This window comes from Daphnia magna, unplaced genomic scaffold, assembly GCF_020631705.1.
Source record: "Daphnia magna isolate NIES unplaced genomic scaffold, ASM2063170v1.1 Dm_contigs217, whole genome shotgun sequence".
Classification (NCBI taxonomy): Eukaryota; Metazoa; Arthropoda; class Branchiopoda; order Diplostraca; family Daphniidae; genus Daphnia; species Daphnia magna.
This window is the reverse complement of record NW_025533184.1, coordinates 59118-82992: the sequence shown is the minus strand read 5'-3', so window position 1 is coordinate 82992 and position 23875 is coordinate 59118. Positions and strand designations below refer to the sequence as shown.

The 23875-nt window shown below is 39.0% G+C and overlaps 1 protein-coding gene across 1 annotated transcript; it reads right to left on the bottom strand.

Annotated features, from left to right (window-relative positions):
• Positions 1-8495: 8495 nt before the first annotated feature.
• Positions 8496-11336, bottom strand: LOC116929559. Its single transcript, XM_045167532.1, has 3 exons — positions 10481-11336; positions 9939-10421; positions 8496-9889 (listed from the first exon to the last, which is right to left on the bottom strand). Exons 1-3 carry the CDS (start codon positions 11334-11336, stop codon positions 8496-8498), a joined length of 2733 nt encoding a protein of 910 aa, XP_045023467.1.
• Between the last annotated feature and the right edge of the window lie 12539 nt (positions 11337-23875).

Sequence of the window (23875 nt, the reverse complement as noted above, 5' to 3'; positions counted from 1 at the left end):
TCAAGGATCGAATGCAACCCTTGTTAGAAGTGAATTGGCACAGACTTTAGGGCTACAAGAAGTCGGAAAAATCAATCTGAAGCTGCAAGCAGTGGGACACATCCATCCAGAAAAGGAAAGAAGCGTAAGAGAGCTAAGACTTCGTGGAACAATCCCACAGGCGGAAGATATTGAACTTGAAGCAATAGAGCAACCCGAAATCGGGAAAATTGCTGGGTCGAATAAGACTGAATTCGTCAGCGAACTTTGGAGACAAGGATACCAACTAGCCGACGACAGAATACTGAGCGGAAAAGCAGGACCCTGCCAAATAGAAGTCTTGATCGGAGCGAATCAAGTCTGGAAGGTTCTCGGCTCAAAACAGATCGTGTCGAATACAGGTATTCGAGCGATAGAAAGTAAATTGGGATGGCTACTACTAGTGCAAGATGAGAAGGTGGCGTTATCGTCTACAACGGCTATCAGCTTTCTCTTAAAAGCTAAACTAGGAACACCCAAAGATTTACATGAAGAAACTGACCCTAAAAAAGAAGAAATCGATTTTGCCAGATGGTGGAAACTAGAGAGTCTAGATCCACTGGAAAAGGTGCCACTTTCAGTACAGTGGAAGACCTATGCAGAGTCCATCACTCAAGATGATGATGGACATTATGTAGCACCGCTCCCATGGAACGGGAACAAAAAATACCTCAGCAAGAATGAAGCCATGGCAGAAGGTCAGGCAAAGGCACTGATAAGAAGATTGGACAGAGACCAGGAGATGAAGACTTCATACGAAGCCGAGTTCAGCAAATTAAAGGAATTTAGGTTCATTTCCAAGGCGGATACGTCATTCGACGGTATCTACACGGTTCTGCCCCATCATCCGGTTGTCAGAAAAGACAAAACCACCAGCAGAGTAAGGCCAGTTTTCAATGGTTCAGCAAAACCGAAAACGGGTTTCAGCGCCAATGATTGCCTAGAAGAAGGACCCAATCTGAACCCAGACATTCTTGACATCATGTTACAGTTTAGGCTCAACCCCATTGCCTGGACAGCTGACATTAGACAAGCGTTTCTAATGGTAAAACTGCTTAAAGAAGACGCGGAAGCGTTAAGGTTTTTTCTAGGGGATGAAAACGTCCCAGGATCACTGCAACTTTATAAATGGAACAGGCTTCCATTTGGACTCACATGCAGCCCGGCAGTGCTCAGGACCGTCCTGAAGAAACATTTGGAGTCCTATGAAGGTGACTTAGCAGAAATCAGCAAACAAATTCTACGCCACCTATATGTAGATGACTACTTGTCGAATGCATCTACAGTAGAAGAAGCAATGGTCGTAATCGGAATTGTGCTGAAACTTTTTGCTGACGCAAACATGGACTTAAGAAAATGGGTAACAAACAACCAACAACTGCGTAGATATCTACAAAAACAAGGCCTAACCAACGACTCAGACAAGTCACACTCATGTCTTAATTTAGACCCACAAAAAGTGCTTGGAGTTAGATGGAATACTAGCACGGATTGCTTTTATTTCAAGGCAGACGTTATCGTAGACGCAGCAGCAAAAGTTCAAATGTTAACTAAACGAGCTTTTGCAAAAATTTCAAAAAATTGTTCGATCCACTTGGATTAATTGGACCCGTAACGCTCCAATTTAAGCTTCTTTTTCAAGAATTGTGGGAATTAAAGATTGGATGGGACGAGAAGGTGCCCGAAGAAACGGAAAGCCGATTCAGAACAATTGTTGAAGACTTAAAATACATTGACAAGATACAAGTGCCAAGGATGATTTCTATGGCACCTAGCAAACACACGCAAGAACTGCATGTTTTTTGTGACGCTTTAACCAAAGCGTATGGAGCTGTTGCTTACGTGAAATCAAGACATCCAGATTTCATTCGGCTAATTTGCTGCAAAACCGGAGCAGCACCACTCCCGAAGAACGAGGTATCTCTACCACGGTTAGAGTTACTTAGTGCCGAACTCGGCAGTGTTCTAGCTGAAAGAATCGTCAACGCAGTTGACAAAGTAAATTGGTGCATTTATGAACTGACTCAATGGCAACCCTTGGATGGATTCGCGGAGAAGCAAACCGTTGGAAGATGTTCGTCAGAAACAGAGTTGAAGCCATCCAGAAGAGGTTTGGGCCAGATCACTGGAAACATTGTCCGGAGAAAGACAACCCAGCAGACCACGCATCAAGAAGCTTGACAGCAAAGAAGTTAGTTGCGGCTTTTTCCTGGTGGGGAGGTCCCTCCTGGCTGAAACTGGAAAAGACGGAATGGCCGCAACAAGATATGCCGACATCAGAAGTAACGCAATTGATGGAGATCGAAGCAAAATTGAAGCAGAAACTGCAAATCCTTGCAGCTAATAGTACTTTGGATTGGTTTGACGTACTCGTATCAAGAGCAAGCAGTTATCTGAGAGTTTTACGTACAATCGCCTGGATGTTTAGGATTTTTAGGAAGGAGTCGCCTGGCAAAGCAACTGAAATGATCAGGGGAGTGGAAGTTTCCTGTCTCTCTGTTCACGAAATCGCCGTCGCCGAGAACTTCATCTTAAAACTCATTCAAAAAAGGGCATTTGCAGAAATCTACGAGTCCTTGCAAAAGGGAAAACCACATGGTAAACTGCTTCACGGTATTGATACACTCAGGCCCATTTGGGATGCAAAGGAGCAACTCATCCGAGTAACTAGAAGAATAGGCCCTGCCCTAAAAGAACTGCTCATCGATCCACCCATCCTTCTTCCATCAAACGAGAGGATTGTCGACATGATGATTCACTATCATCATGTTAAACGGAAGCATGCTGGTGTCCAAAACACTCTGACGTTCTTACGAAATCGTTTTTGGATCATTCGTGCACGCCAACGGATTAAAAGTGTCATAAAAAAGTGTGTAAAGTGCCAACGAGTTCAATCGCGTCCCTTTAAAGAAGAAACTGCTGCAATGCCATTGGATCAAACCAAGAAAGCGCAGCCATTTGAAGTGATCGGGATCGACTACTTCGGACCAATGTATGTGCTAGAAGAAGTGATTCTTATTGAAAAGGACAGTGATGGGAACGATATCGAGAAAACTCGTGTTGGTGAAAAGAAAGTGCATGCGTGCTTGTTTACTTGTGCAGTCACAAGGGCTGTGCATTTGGAGCTTGTGACTGATCTGACAACACAAACCTTTATGTACGCGTTAAGAAGAATGATGTCACGTCGAGAAGATTGCAAAATTATCTACAGTGACAACGCTTCAACATTTACTTGTGCCGCAAAATTAGTGACGGAAGATCCCACCCTAGCCAACTGGCTCTCAAGTAAGGGTATAGAATGGAAGTTTTCTCCTAGCCTAGCTCCATGGTGGGGTGGGTTTTGGGAGAGGATGGTCCGCTCCGTTAAAGAACCGCTAGGAAAGGTGCTGGGGAAAATGAAGGTTAGTTTCGACCAACTTCACACCATACTGGTGGAAATTGAAGCTATAATGAATTCACGGCCCCTAACTTATGTTTCTGGCGAAGCACATTCCTACGAAGTTTTGTCTCCACAAAAGTTGCTGACCGGAAGACAACCTGGAGCTACATCAGAGTCACCCGACTCAACGAAGATGAGCCGTGATGACCTCATCGAGCTGGACAAGCAGAGGAGCGAACACGCCTTAACATGGTGGAGGCTGTGGCAAGAGTCATACCTGTCTGATCTTAAGCGATTTCACTGTCACAAGGGAAAGGGCACCAGAATTCCGCGTGTTGGTGAAATCGTCCTGCTGAAAGAACCTAACATCAAACGTGTTTCGTGGCCGACGGCTATTGTTACAGGAGTGATACCTGGAACCGACGCCAAGGTGCGAGCGGTTGTTTTACGACTACGTTCGGGTAAGGAAACCACCAGGAGCATCCAGACTGTCTATCCATTAGAAGTTCAAGCCGATATCGACACGCCCGTCGATGATACCGAAATCGGCACAGTGGAGAAGACTACGTCTACGAGAAAGAAGAATCCGCTCCGTAAGAAGAATTTGGAATCGCGCGAGGACGCTGGCGGTTCCGGAGGGGAGGATGTTGCGGATTGTCAAAGTCCACAAGAAGAAAGAGTATCTAAATTTGGAAGGCCCGTCAGACGGCCTATTGTTTTTGACTTATAATGTATTTTGTAGTTGTAAACTTTGTGTAGGCCGCCAGGGGCGCTGCAAAAAAGAGCCTTCTTCGTGGCCGATATCGGCAATAGCCGTTGTTAGAATTTTTCCCTGTGTAAAGGCAGACGCCATTTGTTGTGTCAGAAGTCAGTTTCAATAAACTAGTGGTAGAACCTGCCTAAGTTAAATTTACAAAGGTATTATATCGCAGGTATTAGAGTTGTTAATTAGATTTAATACTTTTCACAAATATACTTGAATTCAATGTGAATACACAATGATACCATGAGTTTATTCTTCTACATGTAAACAGAATCAAATATAGTTGTATTCAATGTGAATACACTGTTATATTATAAATTTATACTTCTATATGTAAACAGGATCAAATATACTTGTATTCAATGTGAATACACTGTGATACCACGAGATTATTCTTCTACATGTAAACAGAATTAAATAATGAGTTTATTCTTCTACATGTAAACAGAATCAAATATAGTAGTATTCAATGTGAATACACTGTTATATTATGAGTTTATACTTCTACATGTAAACAGAATCAAATATACTTGTATTCAATGTGAATACACTGTAATACCATGAGTTTATACTTCTATGTGTAAACAGGATCAAATATACTTGAATTCAATGTGAATACACTGTGATACCATGAGTTTATACTTCTACATGTAAACAGAATCAAATATACTTGTATTCAATGTGAATACACTGTGATACAATGACTTTATACTTCTACATGTAAACAGAATCAAATATACTTGTATTCAATTTGAATACATTGTTATATTATGAGTTTATACTTCTACATGTAAACAGAATAATATACTTGTATTCAATGTGAATACACTGTGATACCATTAGTTTATACTTCAACATATAAACAGAATCAAATATACTTGTATTAAATGTGAATACACTGTGATGCCATGAGTTTATACTTCTGTATGTAAACAGGATCAAATATACTTGAATTCAATGTGAATTCACTGTGATAATATGAGTTTATACTTCTATGCGTAAACAGAATCAAATATACTTGTATTCAATGTGAATACACTGTGATACCATGAGTTTATACTTCTATGTGTAAACAGGATCAAATATACTTGAATTCAATGTGAATACACTGTGATACCATGAGTTTATACTTCTACATGTAAACAGAATCAAATATACTTGTATTCAATGTGAATACACTGTGATACAATGACTTTATACTTCTATATGTAAACAGGATTAAATATAATTGAATTCAATGTGAATACACTGTGATACCATGAGTTTATACTTCTACATGTAAACAGGATCAAATATACTTGAATTCAATGTGAATACACTGTGATACCATGAGTTTATACTTCTACATGTAAACAGAATCAAATATACTTGTATTTAATGCGAATACACTGTAATACCATGAATTTATACTTCTACATGTAAACAGAATCAAATATACTTGAATCCAATGTGAATACCCTATGATACCATAAGTTTATACTTCTACACGTCAACAGAATCAAATATACTTGTATTCAATGTTAATATATTGTTATATTATGAGTTTATACTTCTACATGCAAACAGAATCAAATATACTTGTATTCAATGTGAATACACTGTTATACCATGAGTTTATACTTCTATATGAAAACAGGATAAAATTTACTTGAATTCAATGTAAATACACTGTAATACCATGAGCTTATACTTCTACATGTTAACAGAGTCAAATATACTTGAATTCAATGTGAATACACTGTGATACCATGAGTTTTTACTTCTACATGTAAACAGAATCAAATATACTTGAATCCAATGTGAACACCCTATGATACCATAAGTTTATACTTCTACATTTCAACAGAATCAAATATACTTGTATTCAATGTGAATACACTGTGATACCATGAGTTTATACTTCTACATGTAAACAGGATCAAATATACTTGTATTCTATGTGAATACACTGTGATACCATGAATTTATACTTCTAAATGTTAACAGAAGGAAATATACTTGTATTCAATGTGAATACAGTGTGATACCATGAGTTTATACTTCTATATAAAAACAGGATCAAATATACTTGAATTCAATATGAATACACTTTGATACCATGAGTTTATACTTCTACATGTAAACAGAATCAAATATACCTGTATTCAATGTGAATACACTGTGATACCATGAGTTTATACTTGTACATGTAAACAGAATCAAATATACTTGTATTCAATGTTAATACACTGTTATATTATGAGTTTATACTTCTACATGTAAACAGAATCGAATATACTTGTATTCAATGTGAATACCCTGTGGTACTATGAGTTTTTACTTCTATATGTAAACAGGATCAAATATACTTGTACCCAATGTTAATACACTGTGATACCATGAGTTTACAATTCTACATGTAATCAGAATCAAATATACTTGTATTCAATGTGACTACACTGTTATATTATGAGTTTATACTTCTACATGTAAACAGAATCAAATATACTTGTATTGAATGTGAATACACTGTGATTCCATGAGTTTATACTTCTATATGTAAACAGGATCAAATATACTTGAATGCAATGTGAATTCACTGTGACACCATGAGTTTATACTTCTTCATGTAAACAGAATCCAGTATTGTTGCCCTTACGCACGTAAAGAAAAAATAAAGGGTACGCTTACCCACACAAAAATGTATTCACGTGACGGGAATTTGAACGTGGTGGTAGAGTGTCTACTCCACGATACACCAGTTTACAAACCGCAAATACACGAGGGGTTTAGAGGGAAAAAACTGGTACGACTTGCCATGAGCACGTTGCCACACGTGCTCCTCAAGCCTCCAGTTGGGAAAAAGGCTCCGGGATTTTAGCCGCGAATTTGGACGGGAATCGGGAGAAAAGATACTGGTTGCCTGCCAGTATCGAGGGAAAAAACCACTTGTAAATTACGGGGAAACACTGTGGGAAAACAGACGAAAAACAGACGGAAGGGCGGAGAGCAAAAAATTTGCGAGCTACACATGTGCTCCGGTGGAGTCGTCTTTTCACAAAGTCGGGTCGTCGGTAGCTCCGCCCTTCGTTTCCAATTTCCCTGACCCTATTCCAGGCGTTGCCGGATCGGGTTCGTGGGGTCTAAGAATTTTACGGTTTTGGCAACCGCTGAGTTGCCAACATCGCCGGCCCTGCGATCAGCTTGGCTAGTCGCACCTTCTCTGACGTGGATGGACTCAATTAGAAGGAGTTGATGCACTGGTCGATGGCACTCCGTTCCGTTTGTCTGGACATGGGCTGATCGGACGATCCCATCTTTTCCAGCGACGACTTGGATAATTTTGCCGGTTGGCCAGACACCACGGGGGGTGGACGGGTCTATGAAGACGACGATGTCACCGACTTCGAGATTTGGTTGGTCTTGATACCATTTTTCACCTTCCGTGAGACCAGGTATTATCCCCTCCATCCAGCGGCACCAAAACTGGTCTGTAAGTGCCTGCGATATTCGCCACCGTTTTTTGGCGCATAAATCCGCTTCGGAGAAGACGTCAGGCGGAATGTTGGGATTCGCACGGCCCAGAAGTAGATGAATTTGCGTCAAACTTTCTGGGTCGGAAGGATCATCACTAGTGGCTGTGAGTTTCCGGCTGTTGAGAACGTTTTCTATGTGAGGCAGGGCGGTGACGAGGATCTCATCGGTGAGACGCTGCTTTCCCAAGACAGATCTCAAACCTGACTTGGCGGAGCGGACCATTCGTTCCCATGCACCACCAAAGTGCGGATCGACTGGCGGATTAAAATACCATTTGGTTGGCTGACGACCAAGGTGCTTGAGAATAGCGTGTTGATTGAGATTTTGAAGACATTAGGCCAGCTCACGCTGGGCGCCAACAAAATTCGTTCCATTGTCGCTGTGGAAAGAAGCTGGAATGCCTCGACGATTTTGGAAGCGATCAAGTGCTGAGATAAATGAGCTGGTGTCTAACGTATAGGCCATCTCCAAATGGACACAACGAGACGTGAGGCATGTGAAAAGGCAGCCCCATCGCTTGACAATTCTTCGGAAGATGGTGGTGTCTATTGGACCAAAGTAATCCACACCAGTGTGCGTGAACGCGGGATAACCGATCTTCAGACGGAAACTGGGTAAGTCGGCCATCTTTGGTCTCAAGCCTTTTGCGTATTTCCGTTTGCAAATGTTTCCTTGACAGCACATGTTAAATACCCGTTGAGCGGTAATTCTGCCTTTAGGGATCCAATATTGGCTTCGTGCTTCGTGGTGCAGCTATTCGGCCGATAGATGTGCTCTATCGCCGTGCATTTGGAAGAGAATAAGCTCTGTTAAACGATGTTAACTTGGAAGGATGATCGGGTGACGAGTGTCCATTGGGAGAGGCGCTTTGTCTATACGGCCGCCAACACACAACAAACCACGATGATCCATGTATGGCGATAGTTTGATGAGGCTGAAGCTGCTTTCGATTTGACGGCCGGCCCGTAAATCGTCCACCTCATTGCAGTAAACGTTGGACTGTGCGTGTCGAAGAAGAACATTGCGAGCTAAGCTTATCTCTTCTGCGGAAAGACCATCCAACTTTCTCTGTTCTGGGTTCTTGCGCGCGTTTGCAATGAACCGAAAGAAATATTCGACGGTGCGAATGATGATGTGGATTCTTGACTTTCTTCCGATTAACTGGTCGATCTCATTGTTCCGCAATTGGACTTGGCCAACCCACGTAGTCTCACGGATTTCTGGGTCGTTTGATTCCATCGGTGAGAAGGATGGATTACATGGCCAGTCGGTAGAGAATTTAAGGAAGTCTGGTCCCGAGAACCAACGATGTTCCATGTTGAACTCCGTTGCATCGAGTCCTCGACTTGAATCATCAGCAGGATTGGCGGTGCTCGGGACATAGTTCCATTCACTGAATGAAGAAGTTTCTAGGATTTCTCCTATTCGGTTGCCGACATACGTATGGAAGCGGCAGGAGCTGGATTTAATCCAGCTGAGGACGGTTGTCGAGTCGGACCAATAAGTGGTTTTTCCGAATGTAAGATCGTGTTCTTCTCGCACCTGGGCGGCCAAACGAGCAGCTAGTACAGCTGCGTTCAATTCAAGATGCGGAATGGTCATGAATTTTAATGGTGCAACTCTCGTCTTGGAGATGAGGAGGCGGGTATTGGCTGTTCCGTTACGGTAGACGAAACGGGCATAACAGACTGCACCATACCCCATTTCCGACGCATCCCCAAAGGCATGGAGCTCCGTCGCCACGACATCGTCGCTAGCCGGTGTAATGCAGCGGTCTAAAACGAGGCCATTAAGTGAAGGTAACGGACGCGCCCATTGGATCCAGCGATCGATTATGTCTTGATCCAATTCTTCATCCCAGTCGAATTTTTGCCGCCAAATATCCTGCATCAGGAACTTGGCCTGAAACACTATTGGAACGAGGAAACCGAGTGGGTCGAAGATGCTGAAAATGGCTTTCAGGAGGTCACGTTTAGTCCGACCGTCTGTTCTTACGGAGGCTCCCAAGATAAAGGCGTCGAGATGGAAATTCCACACCAGTCCGAGAGTTCTTTCGATGGGTTCGGCGTCAAGATCCATGTTAATGACTGTTCCATCGAGTTGTTGGCCAGTCAGAGATTGACGGACGATGGAATTGGATGTTGCCCATTGAGTGAGCGGAAAACCACCCTTTCCCAACGTCTCGGTTAAACTATGAGCGGTAGAGATGGCTTCTGTTCCGTCGGAAAGGACACCAACCAATTGTCCATGTAGAAATGTCACGTAATGTGCCGGAGAAGATTATCGTTGCCGTAGTCCTTAACTGTTTGTTGTAAAGCGTTCGAGCAAACAGCTGGAGAGGAAACGGCGCCGAAAAGATGCACATCCACCTGTAAACATCTACTGGTTTGGTTGAACCAGGATCACGCCAGAGAAACCGGAACGCCGGTCCGTCGATAGGCCGCACCCTGACCTGATGGAACATTTTCTCTATGTCAGCGACGAGCGGAACGGCATATTGTCGAAAGAAGAGGAGTATTCCGACGAGATTTGTAAGAAGGTCTGGACCTCGCAGTAGAACATCGTTTAAGCATGTTCCATGGCACTTGGCGGATAGGTCGAATACAACACGACATTTTCCCGGCTTGTTCGGATTGAACACTGGATGGTGAGGGTTGTACCACGTCCGATTAGGAGGTCCAGCATCAATTTCTTCTTTCGTTAATTTGTGGGCCTGTTTGAGCTGGACGTAAGTGTTGATAATACCTTTGTAAGTTGCGGCCAGCTTGTTATCCCTCGCAAATTTCCTCTCTAGCTGGAAAAACGTCGTTGGGCTGCGAAGAAGTTGTTGGGTAAGGCTGAATCATCCAACTTCCACAATATTTCAAGATTTTCCAGGCTTTCGTTTGGGCTGATGGGCTTCACAACGTTTGGCTTTATTCCAAAAATGTCGAACTCGATGAACTGTTGTAGCAATGTGTCACATCGGTTCTCAGCTAAGCTGAGATGGAAACAGTTCCGGCTCTCGTCTTCGGGTCGTGCAGTGGGACCAGCCACGCACCACCCAAATGCCGTGAGATAAGCACGAGGCGCACGTTGATTGTACGGATCTTTTCGGGTCTCGAAGATCTCGATTGCAGCGGGATGGTCCTGCCCGATAAGGATAGCGACGTCTTCGTCGAGCACCGAATAAATTGGCACAAGAGCGAGGTGTGGCCATTTCTTTGAAAGACTCGTCAGATCGATGGAGTTTTTGTTTAGACGGAAAGTATCCATTACGTGCACGTCCATGATATTGAAGGTGAAACGGCCGTCTAGCGAAGCGATGTCGAATTTAACTATCTTGTGAGCGGTCGGTTGGCTTTCTCCGTCGACAGTTTTTGTAATGACTCGTTCCGTGCGACCTTCAAGCCCGAGGAGCGTTGCTTTCTCTTTTGTGATGACAGATATTTCACTACCACCGTCGAGGAGAGCGAAGAGATGAGTCTCTTTCCCGTTGGCACGCATGATTTCCGGAACGATAGGTAGTAGGGTTCGTTTAGTCAATCCGGGGGCTACCGACCCAGAAAATCCAGCTATTTTGGGCTTCCGGTTTTCGGATATAGTCGTGGGGCTCCATGCAACAGAGGGTGGTGGACACCGGTTCAATTTGCCTGGTTGCACCTCTCCGTACGACGACATTCTTGACTGAATGGTCGCGACCTAAGCAGCGAAGACAATCGTTGCACTCCTTCACGATGGCAGCTCTTTTTTCCACTGGAACCGATTTAAACTGCCTGCAATCCTTTAAGTGGTGAGGGTGTGTGGATTTGCACCCAGGGCATCTTGACTGGTCAGACTTGTCGGTTTTGTCGGTAGTGGTGTTGAAAACATTGTGGCTAGGAGTACCACGCTGCTTGCCGTCGGTAGGTTACTTGGAGGATCTCGGTTGTGGTGTTTCAGCGAACCCAGCGCGGATGGAATACTCGGACATAGCGACTCCGTCGAGCCATTTGTCGAGGTCCTCCACCGTAGATAAGTGAGGCTGCATAGACAGCTTTTCTCTCCCAATCGGCTTCGTAGCCAGGTGGAAGCTTAGAAACAAGTTGGGAAAGTGTTGCATGGCTGTAGAGCTCTAATCCGTAACCTCCAAGCTGTAGGGTTGCTACGACAGAGTGTAGATCGGCCGAAAAGGCCCACATAGCCTTATAATTGTTGTCTCGGAATTGCTGAAGTTTAAGCAGGGATGACATGCAGGCCTGAGAGACGATTTGGGCGTTTCCGTATCGCTTGTGAAGTTCACTAAGGGCGTGCTGGTAAAGTCCTGGGTTCAGCAAGGCTCCACCAATATCTTTCCGGATGGCCGGTGTGAGTGCATCGTAGAGATGAGCGATGCGCTCCGCGTCGGAACTTACGGCATCATGGACGAAGACTTTGAACATCTGTATGAACATGGGCCAGTGCCGTGGATCCCCATCAAAACTTGGCGCCTTCATACGTGGTGGTTTGACACCGGAACGTCCCAAGGTTGCATTAGGTTCTTTGAGAGTATGGATCCAAGCATCTGGCGTGTAAACCCGTGGACGATTCATAGATGCTTGTGGGGGAACCGTGTGACTCGGTGAACCCGATTTAAATAAAGGCGGTGTCATAACGTTGCCAGGGAACGGCATGGAGGTAGGCAGCGGGGTGCAATGACTTTGAGCGGGAATAAACAGCGATGGAGCGGAGGACACAGCTGGCGGGACAGGCTCCCAATGATTGACCGGTTCATAACGGTATTCAGTGTATGGTGCGAAACCAGTCGAAAATGTCGGTGGCTGTGCCTGTTGTCGAAGGCCAGCATGGATTTGTCGGTGGGAGATTTGCGGCGCACTAGATGTCACGGTTGAGACGTAAGAAGCCGTATTCGGTGTTGAATTTGAAACGGCATAGGAAAGCTGGGCAGCAGCTTCTATAGTCGACTGGCTTGTCGTTACATTAACCGATTGGGCTGGAGGTGTAATAAAAGTTGGGATTGGAGCAGACATCTGGACAGCGGCTGCAGGAACAGCGGAGGTCACAGCTGGATTAGTCGATGATTTGTTTGGGGTAATAGCTTCAATTGCCCTTGAGGCGAGCCCCCGAAATTGATTGAAGATTCCGGCAGAGACTGTGTACGTTGCGATTGGTTTCGGCGTCATGACCGGAACCGACGGTGTAAAAAGCCTGGTGGGTGTCAACGACTTCGAATGGTTCGACCAGATCATTGGTGTCGCACTCGTAGACACGCTGAGATTGCTTGAGGTTGTTGTCACCCTGATAACGTTGGGTGCCGCAATCTGATCCTGGCTTCGTGAGCTAGCCGTCTGGGAGCTGGAAGAGACCACGCTGGTTGGCGGTGGTAGAGACTTCGTCAACGGTATGTTGGACGGGACGCTCGAGGTGATTTGCGCCGGATAAGGAGGGTTTGACTCGTCGCAGATCGTCTCGTTAATTTGCCGTTTTAGAATGGCATCGGAGAGACGTTGGAGCTCTATTTGAGCCTTAAGTTCTCTCTGTTGCCGGTCGGCCGTGACCTTCCGTTGATAATCTTCGGCTCGGCGTAAGGTCGCGTCTTCAGATGCTCTACGAGCCGCTTCGTCTTCAGCTTGTTGGAGTTTAAGTTCGGCTACTTTCTGTAATCGTTCCGCTTCTTGAATCTTCACGCGTGCAGAAGAGACGTTGGAAGCGCGTGAAGAGTGCCTGGACGAAATTGACTCTGACCTCCGGTTTGTGAACTTACCCAGGTAATTGTCACACACAGCTAATACCGCTTTGTGATCATAAATGACCGCTTGTAACCATTCTTCCTCACCTTTGATAGCTTCATCTGAAAGGTCTGGAGCGAAAAGTTGTAAGAATCGGTCATGTATTCCTTCTAGCTCTTCAAAGTCGCGAACGTAAATGACCCTTAACGGTCGGATGAGATCACAATCATCACCTACTCGAATTGCTGTCTGCAGTCTATTTCCCTATTTAGTATGAGTCGACTTTCCAGTCGTTCGGGATCGTTTGAGACGTACAAGATCGATAGTAGTTTCCCAATCATACGGTTCAGTATCTTCGCCAATCGTAGAAAGCGAGAGAGGTGTTTGAGACATGATGCGGTTTATTTGTGAACGAGCGCTGAAAACAAGCGATGATTATTACAGTGAACGGACGGGGTTAAGTTGCCCTCCTACACAGGAATGGACAAATAAATTAACGGAAGAGATCAATACGGGTTATAACGAACGATCCGATCTTGAGGGTTCGGGCGGAAGAGTTCGCTTAGACCGACGAAGCGCGTTTCGTTGGTCTTGGTATTCCGCACTCGTACTAATCTCTTGGGTGGCGACGGTGACGCCTTATCAGACTAAGGAGCTTCGTCCTCTGAAGATGGACCGACTTCATCGATGACTTCGCAATCAGATAAATTTGGGATGAAGTCGTCGTCTTCAGGTTCCGGTGAACCAGGCATAGTTGGTTGTTCAGCTTCCGTTGAACGAGGCCACGGATCGTATGGACGGAAGGAAAACCTTCTGGGATTCGACGGTGGTACAAAATCCGATAGACGTGGCCGAAGTTGAAGTTGTTGTTGTTGATCAGCAGTCGTGACAACAGAAGCGTCGGCGGATGCAACAATGTTCCTTGTCGCTTGAAGTGACTCAAAACGTTTAAGGGCTTCCGATTTTCTTCTTTCGCTGCGTAACAGCTTGTCCGCCTTCTTCTTCTTGGCGCTGTTAAACTTGCGCGGAATGATGTTGGCTGGAAGGAACTAGCCGGAACGTAGCTGACTGGCCAATAAGGCCCGACAAACGGATAGCGCTGATGAAAGAAATCCAGCTGACTAAGCGGATAGGCTGGACAAACTGGAAAGCTGACGGTTTAAAGTCCGGCTGACGGAATAGTAAGGCTGTATATCTTAGGCGGCTGCGTCGACAATCCAGCTGACAAACCTTAAGGTTGGACAAACTGGGCTGCTGCTAATGTGGGAGTCCTGCTGACAAAGCCGTTAGGCTGGACAAACTGGGCGGCTGGTAGTGTGAAGTCCAGCTGACGGTCTAATAAAACCAGACAAACCGGATGGTTGCTGGAATGAAAGAGCTAGGTAAACAACCTTCCGAGGATGGAATAACCTAGCTATCTTGTGTCGCGGGCGAAAATAACGAACGAAAATGATTCGCGGACGCTCTAGCGAGAGCCGACCAACGCAATCAACGAAGCGGAAAAGTAAAGAACGAACGAAATGATTCGCGGACGCTCTCGCGATAGCCGACCAACGTAATCAGCGGGACGAAAATGAACTCGTGGACGCTCTCGCGAGAGCCGACCAACGAGATTCCAATAGAGTTTAAGCAAAATAGATCCGCGGCCGTTCTTTCGAGAACAGACCAACGTATCAAGGGCGGGGGAGGGGGACACGGCAGTTATATTTTATATTACACATAAAATGATTTTAAATGCAATGTAGATATAAACACACATGGAAAACAGATAAATGTTCGGTTCGTTGGGCTGCTGGGCTGGAATGAAGTCAGCTGGTCAATCTGGTTGCGCCGGAACAATCTGTTAGATCGGTTGTCTGCCACGAGGGACTTTGGAAATTGCTGAATAAATACAGCCGTCGGAGAAAATCAGGATGTTGAGAGGAGTCCGGATGAGTACGGACCAACTCGATGCGACTCCTTGAAGATTCCTAAGTCGCGTGCGTAATGGCCGCCGTGCCGGGTTTTGGATTCCCGGTCGATGCACCAATTTGTTGCCCTTACGCACGTAAAGAAAAAATAAAGGGGACGGTTACCCACAAAAAAATGTATTCATGGGACGGGAATTTGAACGTGGTGGTAGATTGTCTACTCTACGATCCACCAGTTTACAAACCGCAAATACACGAGGGGTTTAGAGGGAAAAAACTGGTACGACTTGCCATGAGCACGTTGCCACACGTGCTCCTCAAGCCTCCAGTTGGGAAAAAGGCTCCACGAATTTGGACGGGAATCGGGAGAAAAGATACTGGTTGCCTGCTAGTATCGAGGGAAAAAACCACTTCTAAATTACGGGGAAACACTGTGGGAAAATGAAAAACAGACGGAAAGGCATACAGCGAAAAACTTGTGCGAGCTACACATGTGCTCCGGTGGACTCGTCTTTTCACAAAGTTGGGTCGTCGAAAGCTCCGCCCTTCGTTTCCAATTTCCCTGACCCTATTCCAGGCGTTGCCGGATCGGGTTCGCGAGGTCTAAGAATTTTACGGTTTTGGCAACCGCTGAGTTGCAAACAAATACACTTGTATTCAATGTGAATACACTGTGATACCATGAGTTTATACTTCTACATGTAAACAGAATCAAATATACTTGTATTCAATGTGAATACACTGTTATATTATGAGATTATACTTCTACATGTAAACAGGATGAAATATACTTGTATTCAATGTGAATAACCTGTTATATTATGAGTTTATACTTCTACATGTAAACAGAATCAAATATACTTGTATTCAATGTGAATACACTGTTATATTATGAGTTTATACTTCTCCTTGCAAACAGAATGAAATATACTTGTATTTAATGTGAATACACTGTGATACCATGAGTTTATTCTTCTATAAGTAAACAGGATCAAATATACTTGAATTCAATGTGAATACACTGTGATACCATGAGTTTATACTTCTACATGTAAACAGAATCAAATATACTTGTATTCAATGTGAATACACTGTTATATTATGATTTTATACTTCTACATGTAAAAGGAATCAAATTTACTTATATTAAATGTGAATGCAATGTGATACTATGAGTTTTTACTTCTATATGTAAACAGGATCAAATATACTAGTATCCAACGTGAATACACTCTGATACCATGTGTTTATACTTCTACATGTAAACAGAATCAAATATACTTGTATTCAATGTGAATACACTGTTATATTGTGATTTTATACTTCTACATGTAAAAGGAATCAAATATACTTATATTAAATGTGAATGCAATGTGATACTATGAGTTTTTACTTCTATATGTAAACAGGATCAAATATACTAGTATCCAATGTGAATACACTGTGATACCATGAGTTTATACTTCTAAATGTAAACAGAATCAAATATACTTGTATTCAATGTGAATACACTGTTATATTATGATTTTATACTTCTACATGTAAAAGGAATCAAATATACTTATATTATATGTGAATGCAATGTGATACTATGAGTTTTTACTTCTATATGTAAACAGGATCAAACATGCTTGAATTCAATATGAATGCACTGTAATACCATGAGTTTATACTTCTACATGTAAACAGAATCAATTATACTTGTATTCAATGTGAATACACTGTGATACTATGAGTTTATACTTCTATATGTAAACAGGGTCAAATATACTTGAATTCAATGTGAATACACTGTGATACTATGAGTTTATACTTCTACATGTAAACAGAATCAAATATACTTGTATTGAATGTGAATACACTGCAATACCATGAGTTTATACTTCTATATGTAAACAGAATCCAATATACTAGTATCCAATGTGAATACACTGTGATACTATGAGTTTATTCTTCTACATGTAAACAAAATCAAATATACTTGTATTTAATGTGAATACACTGTAATACCATGAGTTTATACTTCTATATGTAAACAGAATCCAATATACTTGTATTTAATGTGAATACACTGTGATACCATGAATTTATACTTCCATGTGTAAACAGGATGAAATATTTAAACTCAATGTGAATTCGCTGTGGTACCATGAGTTTATACTTCTACATGTAAACAGAATAAAAAATTCTTGTATTCAATGTAAATACACTGTTATGTTATGAGTTTATACTTCTACGTGTAAACAGAATCAAATATACTTTTATTCAACGTGAATACACTGTGATGCCATGAGTTTACACTTCTACATGTAAACAGAATCAAATATACTTGTACTCAATGTGAATACACTGTGGTACTATGAGTTTTTATTTTTATATGTAAACAGGATCAAATATACTTGTATCCAATATGAATACACTGTGATGCCATGAGTTTACACTTCTACATGTAAACAGAATCAAATATACTTGTATTCAATGTGAGTACACTGTTATATTATGAGTTTATACTTCTACATGTAAATAGAATCAAATATTCTTGTATTGAATGTGAATAAACTGTCATACCATGAGTTGATACTTCTATATGTAAACAGGATCAAATATACTTGAATTCAATGTGAATTCGCTGTGATACCATGAGATCATACTTGTACATGTAAACAGAATCGAATATACTTGTATTCAATGTGAATACACTGTTATATTATGAGTAAATACTTCTACATAAAAACAGTATCAAATATACTTGAATTCAATGTGAATACACTGTGATACAATGGGTTTATACTTCTATATGTAAACAGGATCAAATAAACTTGAATTCAAAGTGAATACACTGTGATACCATGAGTTTATACTTCTACATGAAAACAGAATCAAATATACTTCTATTCAATATGAATACACTGTGATACCATGAGTTTATACTTCTACATGTAAACAGAATCCAATATACTTTTATTCACTGTGAATAAACTGTGATACCATGAGTTTATACTTCTATATGTAAACAGAATCGAATATACTTGTATTCAATGTGAATACACTGTTATATTATGAGTTTATACTTCTACGTGTAAACAGAATCAAATATTCTTGTATTCAATAAAAATACACTGTGATAACAGGAGTTTATACTTCTACGTGTAAACAGAATCAAATATACTTGTATTCAATGTGAATACACTGTTATATTATAAGTTTATACTTCTTCATGTAAACAGAATCAAATATACTTGTGTTCAATGTGAATACACTGTGATACGATGAGTTTTTACTTCTTTATGTAAACAGGATCAAATATACTTGAATTCAATGTGAATACCCTGTGATACCATGAGTTTATACTTCTACATGTAAACAGAATCAAATATACTTGTATTCTATGTGAATACACTGTTAAATTATGAGTAAACACTTCTACATATAAACAGAATCAAATATATTTGTATTCAAAGGTAATAAACTGTGATACCATGAGTTTATACTTCTATATGTAAACAGAATCAAATACACTTGAATTCAATGTGAATACACTGTGATACAATGAGTTTATACTTATACATGAAAACAGAATCAAAAATACTTGTATGGAATGTGAATACACTGTCATACCATGAGTTTATACTTCTATATGTAAACTGGATCAAATATACTTGAATTCAATGTGAATTCGCTGTGATACCATGAGTTTATATTTCTACATGTAAACAGAATAAAATATACTTGTATTCAATGTGAATACGCTGTTAAATTATGAGTAAATACTTCTACATATAAACAGAATCGAATATATTTGCATTCAATGTGAATACACTATGATACCATGAGTTTATACTTCTACATGTAAACAGAATCAAATATACTTGTATTCAATTTGAATACACTCTTATATTATGAGTGTATACTTCTACTTGTAAACAAAATGAAATATACTTGTATTCAATTCGAATACACTGTGATACCATGAGTTTTTACTTCTACATGTAAACAGAATTCAATATACTTGTATTCAATGTGAATACACTGTGATACCATAAGTTTCTACTTCTATATGTAAACAGGATCAAATATACTTGAATTCAATGTGATTTCACTGTGATACCACGAGTTTATACTTCTACATGTAAACAGAATCAAATATACTTGTGTTCAATGTGAATACACTGTTATATTATGAGTTTATATTTCTACATAAAAACTGAATCAAATATACTTGTATTGAATGTGAATACTCTGTGATACCATGAGTTTATACTTCTATATGTAAACAGGATCAAATATACTTGTATTGAATGTGAATACATTGTGATACCATGAGTTTATATTTCTATATGTAAACAGGATTAATTATAGTTGAATTCAATGTGAAAACACTGTGATACCATGAGTTTATACTTCTACATATAAACAGAATCAAATATATTTGTATTCAATGTGAATACACTGTGATACCATTTTTTTATACTTCTATGTGTAAACATGATCAAATATACTTGAATTCAATGTGAATACACTGTGATACCATGAGTTTATACTTCTATCTGCAAACAGGATCAAATATACTTGAATTCAATATTAATACACTGTGATACCATGAGTTTATACTTCTACATATAAACAGAATCAAATATATTTGTATTCAATGTGAATACACTGTGATACCATGAGTTTATACTTCTATGTGTAAACAGGATCAAATATACTTGAATTTACTGTGATACCATGAGTTTATACTTCTACATGTAAAATGAATCAAAAATACATGTATTCAATGTGAATACACTGTTATATTATGAGTTTATACTTCTACATGTAAACAGAATCAAATATACTTGTATTCAATGTGAATACACTGTTATATTATGAGTTTATACTTCTACATGTAACCAGAATCATATATACTTGTATTCAATTTGAATACACTGTTATCTTATGAGTAAATACTTCTACATATAAACAGAATCAAATATATTTGTATTCAATGTGAATACACTGTGATACTATGAGTTTTTACTTATACATGTAACCAGGATCAAATATACTTGAATTCAATGTGAATACACTGTGATACCATGAGTTTACACTTCTACATGTAAACAGAATCAAATATACTTGTATTCAATGTGAATACACTGTTATATTATGAGTTTATACTTGTACATGTAAACAGAATCAAATATACTTGTATTCAATGTGAATACACTGTGATACCATGAGTTTATACTTCTATATGTCAACAGGATCAAATATACTTGAATTCAATGTGAATACACTGTTATATTATGAGTTTATACTTCTACATGTAAACAGGATCAAATATACTTGAATTCAATGTGAATACAGTGTGATACCATGAGTTTATACTTCTACCTGTAAACAGAATCAAAAATACTTGTATTCAATGTGAATACACTGTTATATTATAAGTTTATACTTCTACATGTAAACAGAATCAAATATACTTGTATTCAATGTGAATTCACTGTTATATTATGAGTTTATACTTCTACATGTAAACAGAATAAATATACTTATATTCAATGTGAATAGTCAGTGATACCATGAGTTTATACTTCTATATGTAAACAGGATCAAATATACTTTAATTCAATGTGAATACACTGTGATGCCATGAGTTTACACTTCTACATGTAAACAGAATCAAATATACTTGTATTCAATGTGAATACACTGTGATACTATGAGTTTTTATTTTTATATGTAAACAGGATCAAATATACTTGTATCCAATGTGAATACACTGTGATGCCATGAGTTTACACTTCTACATGTAAACAGAATCAAATATACTTGTATTCAATGTGAGTATACTGTTATATTATGAGTTTATACTTCTACATGTAAACAGAATCAAATATTCTTGTAATGAATGTTAATAAACTGTCATACCATGAGTTGATACTTCTATATGTAAACAGGATCAAATATACTTGAATTCAATGTGAATTCGCTGTGATACCATGAGATCATACTTGTACATGTAAACAGAATCAAATATACTTGTATTCAATGTGAATACACTGTTATATTATGAGTAAATACTTCTACATAAAAACAGTATCAAATATACTTGAATTCAATGTGAATGCACTGTGATACCATGGGTTTATACTTCTATATGTAAACAGGATCAAATAAACTTGAATTCAAAGTGAATACACTGTGATACCATGAGTTTAGACTTCTACATGAAAACAGAATCAAATATACTTCTATTCAATATGAATACACTGTGATACCATGAGTTTATACTTCTACATGTAAACAGAATCCAATATACTTTTATTCACTGTGAATAAACTGTGATACCATGAGTTTATGCTTCTATATGTAAACAGAATCAAATATACTTGTATTCAATGTGAATACACTGTTATATTATGAGTTTATACTTCTACGTGTAAACAGAATCAAATATTCTTGTATTCAATGTAAATACACTGTGATAACAGGAGTTTATACTTCTACGTGTAAACAGAATCAAATATACTTGTATTCAATGTGAATACACTGTTATATTATAAGTTTATACTTCTTCATGTAAACAGAATCAAATATACTTGTATTCAATGTGAATACACTGTGATACGATGAGTTTTTACTTCTTCATGTAAACAGGATCAAATATACTTGAATTCAATGTGAATACCCTGTGATACCATGAGTTTATACTTCTACATGTAAACAGAATCAAATATACTTGTATTCTATGTGAATACACTGTTAAATTATGAGTAAACACTTCTACATATAAACAGAATCAAATATATTTGTATTCAAAGGTAATAAACTGTGATACCATGAGTTTATACTTCTATATGTAAACAGAATCAAATACACTTGAATTCAATGTGAATACACTGTGATACAATGAGTTTATACTTATACATGAAAACAGAATCAAAAATACTTGTATGGAATGTGAATACACTGTCATACCATGAGTTTATACTTCTATATGTAAACTGGATCAAATATACTTGAATTCAATGTGAATTCGCTGTAATACCATGAGTTTATATTTCTACATGTAAACAGAATAAAATATACTTGTATTCAATGTGAATACGCTGTTAAATTATGAGTAAATACTTCTACATATAAACAGAATCAAATATATTTGCATTCAATGTGAATACACTGTGATACCATGAGTTTATACTTCTACATGTAAACAGAATCAAATATACTTGTATTCAATTTGAATACACTCTTATATTATGAGTGTATACTTCTACTTGTAAACAAAATGAAATATACTTGTATTCAATTCGAATACACTGTGATACCATGAGTTTTTACTTCTACATGTAAACGGAATTCAATATACTTGTATTCAATGTGAATACACTGTGATACCATAAGTTTCTACTTCTATATGTAAACACGATCAAATATACTTGAATTCAATGTGATTTCACTGTGATACCACGAGTTTATACTTCTACATGTAAACAGAATCAAATATACTTGTATTCAATGTGAATACACTGTTATATTATGAGTTTATATTTCTACATAAAAACAGAATCAAATATACTTGTATTGAATGTGAATACTCTGTGATACCATGAGTTTATACTTCTATATGTAAACAGGATCAAATATACTTGTATTGAATGTGAATACATTGTGATACCATGAGTTTATATTTCTATATGTAAACAGGATCAATTATAGTTGAATTCAATGTGAAAACACTGTGATACCATGAGTTTATACTTCTACATATAAACAGAATCAAATATATTTGTATTCAATGTGAATACACTGTGATACCATTTTTTTATACTTCTATGTGTAAACATGATCAAATATACTTGAATTCAATGTGAATACACTGTGATACCATGAGTTTATACTTCTATCTGCAAACAGGATCAAATATACTTGAATTCACTGTGATACCATGAGTTTATACTTCTACATATAAACAGAATCAAAAATACTTGTATAAAATGTGAATACACTGTTATATTATGAGTTTATACTTCTACATGTAAACAGAATCAAATATACTTGTACTTAATGTTAATACACTGTGAAATTATGAGTTATACTTCTACATGTAAACAGAATTAAATATACTTGTATTAAATGTGAATACACTGTGATACCATGAGTTGATACTTCTACATGTAAACAGAATCAAATATTTTTGTATTCAATGTGAATACACTTTTATATTATGAGTTTATACTTCTATATGTAAACAGAATCAAATATACTTGTATTCAATGTGAATACACTGTGATACCATGAGTTTTTACTTCTATATTTAAACAGCTTCAAATATACTTGAATTCAATGTGAATACATAGTGATACCATGAGTTTATACTTCTACATGTAAACAGAATCAAATATACTAGAATTCAATGTAAATACACTGTTACATTATGAGTTTATACTTCTACATGTAAACAGAATCAAATATACTTGTATTTATTTTGAATACACTGTGATACCATGAGTTTATACTTCTTTATGTAAACAGAATCAAATATACTTGTATTCAATGTGAATGCACTGTGATACCATGAGTTTATATTTCTACATGTAAACAGAATCAAATA

Excerpts from the sequence above, each read along its gene's own strand:
- LOC116929559 (XM_045167532.1), bottom strand. The coding sequence starts at position 11,336 with ATGTCGTCGTACGGAGAGGTGCAACCAGGCAAATTGAACCGGTGTCCA. Across the intron at positions 10,422-10,480 it reads CTTCTTCGCAGCCCAACGAC|GTATTATCAACACTTACGTC; the intron begins GTTTTTCCAGCT and ends CAACTTACAAAG. Across the intron at positions 9,890-9,938 it reads AATCTTCTCCGGCACATTAC|AAGCCATCTCTACCGCTCAT; the intron begins GTGACATTTCTA and ends CCGACGGAACAG.